Below are 12,268 nucleotides of genomic sequence, written 5' to 3'. Positions count from 1 at the left end.
TGCGATGATGTTGATAACATATTAATACATATGGAATCAAACATAAAGTGAAGGGAGATAAAAAAAAAAAAAGAAGCCATCCATAGAAGTTATCTAAAAATGTAGGGAATAAAGGAGCAAGGAGTAGATTGTTTTACATGGAGAGAAAGTAATGAGTGAATATGAATGAAAGGATTACTATGACAGATATGTTGCTGGTTGAGTGTGACCTCTATCCATGCAAATTTGGTAATAATAATAATAATGAAAATTATGATATGGCAGATAAGTTTAATAGTGAGAAGCAGATTTTTATGTTTGATTAGGATAAAAGCAGATTGACATTAATTGTTTAATGGCAGTTTCCTCTCATTAATTGTTATTTTTCATATTACTAACATTATGTGTGGCACATAAAAATTAGCATGACAAATGCAAATAGAAAGAATTTTATAAAATAATCTTCAAAATGAAATTAATAGAACCAAGAACTGAAATAGCAATTAAACTTAATCTTCGTGCACCTGTCTTTAGATCCTTTTTGGAGTGCAATTCCATAACCAGTGCTATGAAAACTTCCAGGTAAAACACTTATATCACATGGCTTCCTTAAACTCGTATATTCAGCTGAAGGAGATTCCATAATGAATGCAAAATCATCAGCAGTTCTTATACGTTCTGTACCCTCGTGATAACTTTTTAAAAGCACATCTGGATGTTTATTCAAATACTCTCCAAACTGCTTGTAGAGACCAGCTTTTGAATTCTGAAAAAAGAATAGAGGAAAGCAATATAATTATATTAAATGTATTTACAGCAATTGTAAATAATGGATTATATTTTGCAGAAAAACATAAAATCATTTTACAAATGTGTTTCATCAGTAGGTATGCCACTACCCAGTCTTTCCCCCCCCCCCAAAAAAAAAAATCTTTCTAGAAGTTTCTTTTCAGGTTATCATTGACAATCTGCTGGTGATGATGATGCTAAACTGTTTTGTTATCCGATATCTCACATTATTTCAGAGAAAATTTGATTATGCCAAGAAAAGAAAAGAAATGTTTTCTCAGGCTAACATCTCTGGTGCTAAATGGCAGAAGAATCAGCATGATGGGTATTACTGAAAGTGGAGACTCTGAAGGGATCCAGTGGAAAGGAACTAAAATAATATGAAGACTCAAGAATCTATGGGGAGAGAGAGATAAAAGGATAAGAGGATACACCCAACTTGATTATGATCCTACAAAAGGACAGCTCAAGAAACTCAACAAGTTACTCGATGAAACCACTTCCTTAGATCAAGAAACCATAAAAAAACTCAGAACATACCATGCTAGGTCTCCTAGAATATATGGTTTACCTAAACTTCACAAGAACATCGTTCCACTCAGATCCATTGTAGATTCTATTAGCAGCCCAACTTACAAATTATCAAGATTTTTGTCTAACCTTCTCTGTCCTCTTATAGGCCACTCAGCCTCTTCAATTAAAAATTCCACACAAAAATAAAAGACATTCGACTGTCAGAAATAGACACAGTAATTAGCTTCGATATTGTCTCCCTTTTCACTAATATTCCTGACAAGGAAACAATAGACTTGTTAACTCAAAAATTTCCATCTGATATTGTAGAATTATTCAAATTTGTTATTACATCTGGATACATCACATGGAAAGAAAAAATTTACAAGCAAGAGGAACAGCAATAGGCTCTCCCTTATCACCAAACTTTTTCTGGAACACCGTGAAGAAAAAATTTTCACATTTGAACCTAAACCAAAAATTTGGCTACGATATGTTGATGACATTTTTGCCATGTGGAGTCATTCTGAACAAGAACTATATCTGTTTCTAGATAAGATCAACATTTTTCATCCTTGCATCAAATTCACACTAGAAAAGAATCTTCACAAGGTATCTCCTTTCTGGATTTACACATCCAACAAAAACAAGATGGTTCCATCTCCACTTCTGCCTATCGTAAGCCAATATTTTCAGGTCATTACATTACAGTTCATCTGCTCACCATCCATCTTAAAAATATGGCATCATTAAATCATTAGTAGCCAGAGCACACGGATTTTGCTCCTCCAAAGAATCTTTAAACCAAGAATAGGAAATCATCAAAAATACAGCCATACGAAATGGATACAATCCAAAAACAACTCAAAAAAATCATGTCACTTCCCCCACACACACATCAACCTAGACAAGAACAAGCTCGTAGGATTCCTATACCATAAGTCAAAGCTGTCTCTGAATGCCTGTCAAAAATTATGAAGAAATACAAACTTGCTGCTGCTACCTACAAACCAATCAACCAGATCTATAATATGTTACCTTCTCCTAAAGACAAACTCTCACCGTTGATGTTATCTGGTGTTTATGAAGTTCCGTGTCCCTGTAAGATGTCTTACTATGGACAGACAGGAAGATCTATTATTAAACACATCTCTGAACATCTGAACCATGTCCGTCTTCTCAAACTGCACAAATCTGGCCTCGCACAACACGGAGTTGAAATCCCAAACTTCTACATAGCTCAAGATATAAACATGAGCATTTATATAAGGAAAGTGATGAAGTCCTACATCACAGACCCAAAAAAAGAGTGAACTTCTGGGAAACTGTAATGACATTCTTACTATCCCTAAAGTATGAGAAATTGTCATCCTTAATGCTGTGTAAAATAAATTGATGTTATTTTATATGAATTTAATCTCTAATTATTTTATTTATTTATTTTTCTCAGATATATTTTAATTTAATTCTATAACATGCTACTGCACGCATAGTGGAATTCCATTATAATCATGCGTCCTAACTGTATGTTATTCCTAGTATTGTGTGAAAACTGTACTGATGATGTCCTAAGATACTTAGGACGAAATATTTACTTATTAAAAAATTTAATTACTGTAGTTTACGTGTGTAGTTATAAAGTAGAAAGAATTGAGAGTAGTAAGAAAATTGTGATGACCTTGTGTACATACTGTATCATTCTGTAAATATTCCTTTACACTTAATTAAATGGTTTGTAAACAACACATTGGACTGATTTTTGTCAATGCACTATCCTAAAAAATTCGAACCTGTGTAGAAGTTCATATGACTTATATTTATGCCACGACTAGTTTTAAAGTAAGAATAATATTAGGAGGAGAATACGAACAATATCTGCTTTGTCTTTGGTTTAAGATCTTATTCTCTTGTGCTCAAAATACAGTCTAACTGGCACAGTCATTAAACAAATAAATTTGTTAGACTATAGAATGTGGGAGATAAGATTAGTACACATAAGTAGATGGCAGCAGTCTGTGGCTTTAGGCAGTCAACCATTTACGATAATTAAGTAAAGAGAAATTAAAGACAAAACAGAATAATGAAAGTATATAGTATAACAAAAGGTGCAGCCGACAAGAATACTGAACGTATAACTACAACCACAGTTTTTACAATATAATATAAATATTTAAGTTAGCAAAATGATTTTATTGGATTAATGTGGAAGGAATTATACATAGTGGTAGGTGACAGGGATGAAGGAGAGAACATTCTTGAAAGTTGAGTACAGTGTGGCAAAGAGGGGAGCGAAAAGTTTTTTTTTTTTTTTTTTTTACATGGAGACTAGTAGGTGATTGAAATGCACCAGCGGAATGAATTGTGAGTGCAAGAAATGTGAACTCAACATGAACTCAAAATTAAAGCTCACTATGACAGATATGTTACATGCCAAGTGAAACCTCCTGGGATTGTTGAATCCATGGAGGTTTGTTATAATAATAACATTCATCTATAATGTCCCATTTACACCAAATAATTGTAAAATTCTGAATAGGTTTTTGCTTTGCAATTTATCATGATGTTTCATCTACAAAAAACTATCTTTTAATGACATCTGTGAAGCAAATACAGATCCTTGTTATATTACCATAATTTCTCAATGATTTTTCACCAAAGGAAAAAAAAAATCTAATTCTCACAATCCTTATTTAGACTGAATTCATTGGTTCCTCCTCAAGTTTCTCTTATGCTATTTTTCTTAGCTACTTCTCAAGCATGCTTGCAACAACCCCTGCAATACTGATCAAAGAAATTCCTCTAAAATTCTCACATTTGATTTCATCTCTCTCTCTTTTTTATAAACGTGAGCTCTACCTCCAATCATTTGAAATATGACTTTAGATCAGACTTGCTGAATTAACCATTGTAAAACTTTTATACCTCCATATTTCCGCATTCTTCATGTTTGCCTTTTCACATTTCAGGTCTCGGATTTTTTTTTCTATGTGTTGATATGTACTCCTGATTACATCCCTCTTCTATATTTTCTATCAGTACTCTGTCACTTCTATTTCAAAAGGAATTATTCTAACATGAGATGAATTTTATCACCTGGTGTGAGATCACTTCCCTGCTTACTGGAGTTCTGAACTGGCTTTTAAAAAAATTCCATGTTTGGTCTCTAGAGCAGGGTTTCTGGACTATGTAAAAAATAAGTAAAAATACAAAAAAAAAATATAAAATCAATAAAAATGAAAAAAAAATCCTTTATCTGCCCACAGTACGAATGTACTATAGATTTACAAATAAAATTTTTGTGGGTGGGAGACACGTAAAAATTAATAAATATATAAATAAAATAAATCACATGGAGAACAGAAACCATAAGAAAATCTTATTATGTTATTGTTAATAGTGATACCAGTTAAGGATACATGAGTACATGCAGGGAATGTAAAATAGGATGATCAATTTAATCTTGAGACAAATAAAAATGAGTATCATGTTGAAAACAAAAATATGCATGAAAGTTTTAAAAAACAATCAAAGTTGAGCAACTTTCAGTGATGAACTGCAGTCTTGAATATACAAATGTCATTCAAAAAAAAAATTTTAAAAAATGAGTGTTTGAAAATGAGATTGAAACCTTGGAGATTCACAAAAACAGTAATGAAACATTGAATGGTGAAGTTGGTTGAAAAGATAGAAAAATCAAGCTTCATGGTGGGCTCAAAAAAGTTAGAGATATTCCTGGAAGAGAATAATAAGAAATTATATCAAAAGTTTTTGTGAAGTTAAGTGATATTTCAGAAAATATACAGAAAAATGTAAGAAAGCTAAGCTTTGCATACAAGTAGCTAAACAAAAGTCATATAAAGACTGCGAAGAATACAGAAAATAAATATTATGAATTTGTCTAAGTGTTCCTTGGGTTATTGAAAAGCTTTGGAGAGGAAAGGATACTGTAAAAAGAAATCAGAGATGATAAAAGTGATATAAAAACTAAATATATATACATATCTGGATGTCTAGAGTAATTACTCGGAAATACTGAGATAAGCAGTATCAAAATAGTGGTAGAAAATATTTAAGAATAACGCAGTGGGAAATCAATATCAATACATGAGATAGAAAAAACCATCAGCAACATGAAATATGAAAAAGAATTGGAATGAATGATATTTGATGACAAATGTTGAAACACAGAGGAGAGGTGTAAAAGTTTTACATGGTAACACTGCATAATTAAGAAGGCCTCATTTCATTTGAAATGATTAAAGTATTCATCTATAAAAAGAGAAATAAAACAATGTGAGAATTATAGAGAAAATTTCTTAGTGAGTGCTATTCTTCCAAGTAAGATTTATGAAGCATACTTGAAAGAGGCTTAAGAAAAATTATCCAAAAAACAGAAAAGAATAAGTCAGGTCAAGTAAATGTTATCAGGAACAGAACTTCCTTATTAGGACAAACAGTTGAGAAATCATAAGAATGTAACAAGAATCTGTAAGTTTTCAAAATTTGGAAAAGAAATACAGGAGAAGAGAAAACCTTTTCAAAATGTTACAAATCTTCTTCTTCTTCCCAAAGTCCTCAATAGGACTGGTAAGTAGATATCAGGAAATATTCCACACAGTCCTTGATTGATAATTAGCTCTCTGCTGTGTAAGGGAAGCACCTGTCCAATTTTTTATATTGTCTATACAGTTTATTTTATGTCTACCTCTTTTTTGAATTTCTGGAATAATTCCTTCAAGAACTTGCATTGGGAGACCATTAGATCTGCTGATATGACAAAGCTAAATGAGTTGTTCCCTTTGAATCTTTGTTATGATGATATGTTTTGGACTGGTGAAAGAAGTGATTATTTGTCTTATTTCAAAGTTTGTGATATGATATCTTTAGGAGTCATCTATAGTATTTCATTTCAAATGCCAGGAACCTCTTTTCATCTTCTTTTAAAGGGTCCAAGTTTCACTTCCATATAGTACTGAATTAAGTAGCATGTCAATAAGATGTAATTTGTTTGTAATTGTAAGCTTGTTATCTGTCCATAATGGTTTTAGTTTTTGGATTGCCTTTGTTGCTTTTGTTCTAATATCCTGTCTTTATCTTCCATCTTTATTAAAGATATTATCCAGATATTTAAACTGAGCAACTTCTATTGATATCCTTGAGTAGGATTTTTTCAGTTTATGAAACAGGAGTACAGATATTTGACATTGTTAACCATATTTTTTAAGAGTGTGAGCTAACTTTGAGGCAGTTTCCTGAAGATCTTATTTGTTTTCTGCTAGAAGATCAATATCATCAGAAAACTTTAGATGTTATAAATTAAAGATGCCAAGAAATTATATTCTTGGTTTCATCCTTTACCCAAGTGTAAGCGAACAAAGTTTGCACATGACGTAACTTCATGACAGGGCAACTCTTATATAGAAACTAATGACTTCACATCAATTGCCTTAGCATCCCATAATACAACACATATCCTTACAGACATGTATAATGCTATGAATTATGGGAAGGGTAAGCAAAGGATGGTAAGGAAAGTAATAATGGATGAAGCCAAGAATATAATTTCTTGGCATCTTTAATTTATAATATAACCAAGTGGTAAAACTTTTAACATCTATCTCTAATCAAGACTATTTTAATAATATGGTGTGACACCTTTTGACTATTTGTATATGGAAATATGACCTCAGCATTACCTCAACCTTAGTATCACTTCTGGTTCTGACTCCCACTGATGAGACCTCAATAAAGGTCAAAACTGGTCTGGGTAGTGCCCCTTCCCATAATGCATAGCATTATACATGTCCATAAGGATATGTGCTTTGCATTATGGGATACTAAGGCAGTGATGTGAAGTCATTATTCTCTATTTACGAGTTGCCCGGTTGTGAAGTTACTTCATTATTGGCATCTTTAATTTATAATATAATATAATATAACCAAGTGGAAAAACTTTATATATGGTTAATTCGTCTTCCTCCTCCAGGCCTTCATTTACAACATATTCAAGGAAGCAATTAAATAACATTGGGGATAATTTGATTTCAACATTATTTCAGATGATGAGTACAGTGATTCACTCAGTGTATTATCTTGGTATCTATTCCATAATGTTATGGAATTTTCCAAAGAGCATCATGCCAAATAGATTCAAAGGCTTTCTGTAAGTCAATAAAGTTATTGTCAATCGACAATTCCTTCTAAATTTTGTTGGTCCAAGCTACCATACCATCTTTTCAATACTTTGCCATTGTCAGTAATATTTATTCCATCCTTATTCTCAATTATCCAGCTCTTATGAACAAATGGCTTTGTTAATATCTTAATTATTTGGTATGCTGATTCTTTAAATAACTACTTCTTTTTTGCAAATTTTCTCTCTTTTTTTTAATCTGTCTATTCAGATAATTATGCTGTTCATGTAATCTTCTCCACTGATCACAAAGCTGTAATATTTCTAGGGTAATCCAAGGATTATTGATACTGCATTCTTTTCCTCGAATATTTTCAGCTACTTCAACGATTACCCTTGAAAACTGTTTCTAAGGGACATCAGGATCAAGAGATTTCAGAAAAGAGGAAAAGCAATATTTGTTTTAAGCAGTTCTTTAGTGGTAATTGATTTGAGTTGTATAAGGCTAAACTTTTGTCTTCTTATTTTTCTAATGGTTCTAATTTCAAATTTTAACATAAATGTTGCTGTAACTAACTCATGGTCACTTCCAATGCCACATCTAGGAAAGATCTAGTTCTTGCTGAGTTTATACAGATTTTATATTTAGTTTTTATAAGCATAGAATGAATTAGGTTCTAACTTCTTCGATCTGGGGAGATCCATGTCCATTTTGTAACCTTTTTATGTGGAAAAAATGTGTTGGTTATGGTGAGATTATTCTACAAAGCAAATCTATCAGTTTCATACTTCTGTCATTTGTTTCTCATATTCGAAAGGGCCAAAAAAGGGAAGAAAATTCCTTTCTACATCTATTCTGAATTTTGTATTTTTACAAACACATAGTATAAATGAGGAAAGGGACATTATACTTATAGCCTATACTTACAACCTAAGTATAGGCTGTAAGTATAACCTATTTAGTACAAGAGTATTGACTACTATAACATTTTTTGGTATGAAAATAAGCAATAAAAAGACAAAAGCTACAAAAACAGGCATGAATATAGAAAACATCAAATGCATTTCTATGGAGAAGCTACAGAACAAGAGAAAATATTTCAGCTATAAACTACTGAAACATTTTTTGCTGTGACTAATGTTATGTGAAATAGATAATAGAATTATAATAGAAAATTTTTATGTGAAATAGATAATAGAATAAGCAAAACTGGTATGGTAGTAAGCCAGTTGAATAAATTTATATGGAATAAAAGAGAAATTAGCCAAAACACTAAACTATCAGTATAGAAGACAGTCTGAAAACCAGTTTTAACTAATAGATCTCAGAATTAGGTTAGAAATAAAACAGTTGATCAATGAGTAATGACACTGATATAAGAGTTCTGAGAAATAAGGGAATCAACGAAGGACATTAGTGACAGAACCATATAATAAATGAAACATTTTATTAAGGAACTTGGCATTATTAACATTCAAGAATGTGAGCAGAATTAATTTAAGATAATATGATCATTTACACAGAAGGAATGGAAGGTTAGCAAAACAGGTGTATGATGCTGTTAACGTAAAATATGACAATACTGGAGTCCTGACAAATAACATATTAATTTCAATGAAAGAAAAAGAAAATAGGAAGCTAGTAATAATGCAAACTTTTATTAAAATTCCAGAGTGATAACTACATGACATGAAGTTTTGATGACCAAACCTGGTGCAGGATAATGTTCTGGTTCTTATTGCACTGAAGACTTTAAAGGTACAGCAGCCTCCCTTACATCCACAATGTTATGGACAAAGTTGCCCATTTTCTTCAAATAAATAATAAATTACACAATAGCCACAGTAATTAACTTGAATGAAATAAAGGTACAAATATTTTGTACTGAAATTAACAGTACATCATCAGTGTAGAACAAACAGTTCAACAGAATGGAATACAAAGTACATAGCAGTCGGTGAATTACCAATTAAAAATTGTTGCCACATACTAGAAATTAATATTAATAAAATATTATTAAATTCTTAAAAAACTATTTCTTTGATGGTTACATAAGATAAGAATAAGAGAGACAATCATTTCGATTCAAATTTGGCCGATGTAAAAGAAATTTGCAAATTTCTTTGAAAAGGCATTCATATTTCAAGATGTTGAAAAGAAAAGAAAACATAAATCAGGTTTAGCTTTACACACAACCACTGAAAACCACCTGTTACTTTGGAGGGGGAAAAAAAACAGAAATGCAGAAAAAACAGAAAGTGATATCAAACATTTTGTCAGAAAATTTAAGGAGGCTTCCGAAATGCTGTGCACTCCTGGTCAGCACAATGCACAAAGACTTAGTTTAGTCTTTGTTCATCAAAAATCTCATATTTACAGACCTTGGCTAGACAAATATTATGTTACAGAATGCAAAAATACCACCCAATGCATGCTTTTACATGTGTTATTTATTTTAACTTTCATCCATTGTATTTCTTCGTTCCTTAATATGACGTTTTACATTTCTAGCATTTTAACTCTTTTGTTATTACATAAACATGTTACTTCATGTCATTATACTAGAAATTCATTGAACATCTTCACAATGCCAAAATCTGAAACTTTTGGAAGCTCGTGGTGAGTTCATTTATTCTAAGGTTATGCTAGAAAAATTTTGCTGCAGAAACTTTCGGAACAGACCTACATGTCTAGTTAGTTACCGGTATAATGATGTTTAGTATTACTTTCAAGTCTCAATGGAGTCCAAAGAGTCATTGCAGGAGGTCGAATTGGAATATTGGAGCACTCATTCACCACCCACCAAGCAAAAAATTTCCTTTCACCTCTTCCCTCACATGACCTTGTACAGCCATCAGGAATAACCTTCTAGTTCTTACATCACTAATTATTCTATGCAATAATTCCCCTGTACCTACTTGGTAGGCTCCTCTCAGCAACCTCTATGTCTCATATCACCTCTCCTCCTCCTATCTACCAAGCTCTGAAAACCACATTCCTTGAATCTGTCCTCATACTCAATATTTAAGTCCTGAGATGATCTTGGTTATTCTCTGCACTCTCTCCAATGTTTCTTTATCACTGATATAGCCAGGTGACCTCAGATCATCTATGCACAGAAATCCAAATGAGGCCTATTAATAGCATCTTACAGAGTGGAACTATCACCTCCTTATCCTTACATCAACATTCTTCACATTATAGTAGGAATGAATTGGATAGTCATTTGGTAGCTTGGTTACAAAACTGCTTAATCACACCTTTTGTGAGTTGTCCTCTGAACTTCAGTTCCATATCCACCAAGTTGCCCAGATTGCTTGCCACCTCCTGAAGCAAAGTTCCTTCAATATGATAAACCTCATTCCATCTTCTCTGGCCAAAGTACATAACTTTAACTTAATAACACTGAAATGACATCTCCATTCTTCAGCCCAAAACCACCAACCTATTCAAATCCTCTTGTAACAACATATCAGAATGTACTGACATTATTCTTCCTAATTTATCATCATCAGCAAACAAATGAAGATCTCTTTTCACATCATGAACTATATTATTGATATATAAGTTAAACAGTAGTGCTCTCCGAACAGAACCCTATGGCACTCCACTCATCACCTTCCTTTCCTGGGACACTGCACTTCCATACACAGCTCGCTGGCTCCTATTAGTTAAGCAGCCTTGTAACCAAGTAACAAATGACAATCCCATCCTACTCAATTTCAACAGTAGTTTATCATGTGGTACTTGATCAAATGTTTTAGCAAAATCCAAATAAATCACTGTATAAACATCTCCCCCATCCAATACACTAATCATCCTATTATAAGTAACCAAGTTACTAAAGTATAACTCCTAACAAACTCATGCCGCTCTCTCAGAAGCCTTCGATTCTCATCAATTCACACTTGTATTCTGTCTCTGAACAGCTTCTCTTACACTTTCACCACTACACTTGATATACACACCAGCCTATAGTTTGTCACTACTGACTTGAACTCTCCCTTATGCAGTAGCACTATTTTTCCTTCGTTCCACTCTTCTGGGACTGTGCCTCTTGCCAGACTTCTGTTGAACAATCAAGTCAAGAGTATAGCTAGCTCTTTTGCTAGCTATATTCTTGACAACACATATATCCCATTCAATTCCACAGCCTTATTAACATCAAGGTTACTTAAAATTCTAAATATTTCCCATTCTTGTACTGCCAGTTTTCTGTCCTGATTCCAATTGCTATTCAACATTACTCTTAGCCCTGCATGAAACACTAACAAAATACTCATTAAATATTTGCACCATATCTTCAGTAGATGTGACTCTTGTTCCATCTGCAGCAACTAAAGTCAGCCTTCCATATTCACCCTTTCTCCTACTAGCAATATACCTATAGAAGTTCATAAGGCTTAGCAACAGTTCAGTTCTAATAAAGCATACACCAGTGCACAGAAATTACCCTCTTTAACTTCCTGTGTCTGCCATGGCGTTCTGATTTTTCTATCCTTGCAGACAATCTCACCACAAACCTCTCTGGCTGAATCAACCAATGTTTTCTTCAGGGTTTGCCACCGAATTTCCAAGGTTTGGTTCCTGTTCTCAAACTCTTTCATTTTTTCTTGAATAATGTTTATATTTTAGTCTTTCACATCTGAGAGCTGCTCAACTTTCATTTGCTTTAAAACTTTCTTTCATAATGGAATCATTGTAGATGATTGCAGTAACAACAGTAATCCTTTGTCTTATACCTGATTTTACAAAATATCTTCCTCTACCTAATTCAAATCCAACTGCTGACTTACAACTCAAATATACATTACATATTGCTTGATGTAATTTCCCACTTATGGCATATAACT

General features: G+C 32.7%; 1 protein-coding gene across 1 annotated transcript in view; it reads right to left on the bottom strand.

Moving 5' to 3' along the window:
* The window catches only part of LOC150100135 (glutamate receptor 1-like), a 227,060-nt gene that overhangs the window by 34,715 nt on the left and 180,077 nt on the right, over window positions 1-12,268 (bottom strand). Inside the window, exon 13 of the mRNA XM_090402506.1 lies at window positions 504-745. Coding sequence (XP_090258632.1) covers window positions 504-745 — 242 coding nt within the window. The remainder of the gene's footprint in view (window positions 1-503; window positions 746-12,268) is intronic.

This window comes from Typopeltis vanoorti, chromosome 13 (genome assembly GCF_054136105.1).
Source record: "Typopeltis vanoorti isolate ZY-2024b chromosome 13, IOZ_Tvanoo_1.0, whole genome shotgun sequence".
In the NCBI taxonomy this organism is placed as follows: Eukaryota; Metazoa; Arthropoda; class Arachnida; order Uropygi; family Thelyphonidae; genus Typopeltis; species Typopeltis vanoorti.
The sequence above is the reverse complement of the archived record's forward strand: the minus strand, read 5'-3'. Positions and strand labels throughout refer to the sequence as shown.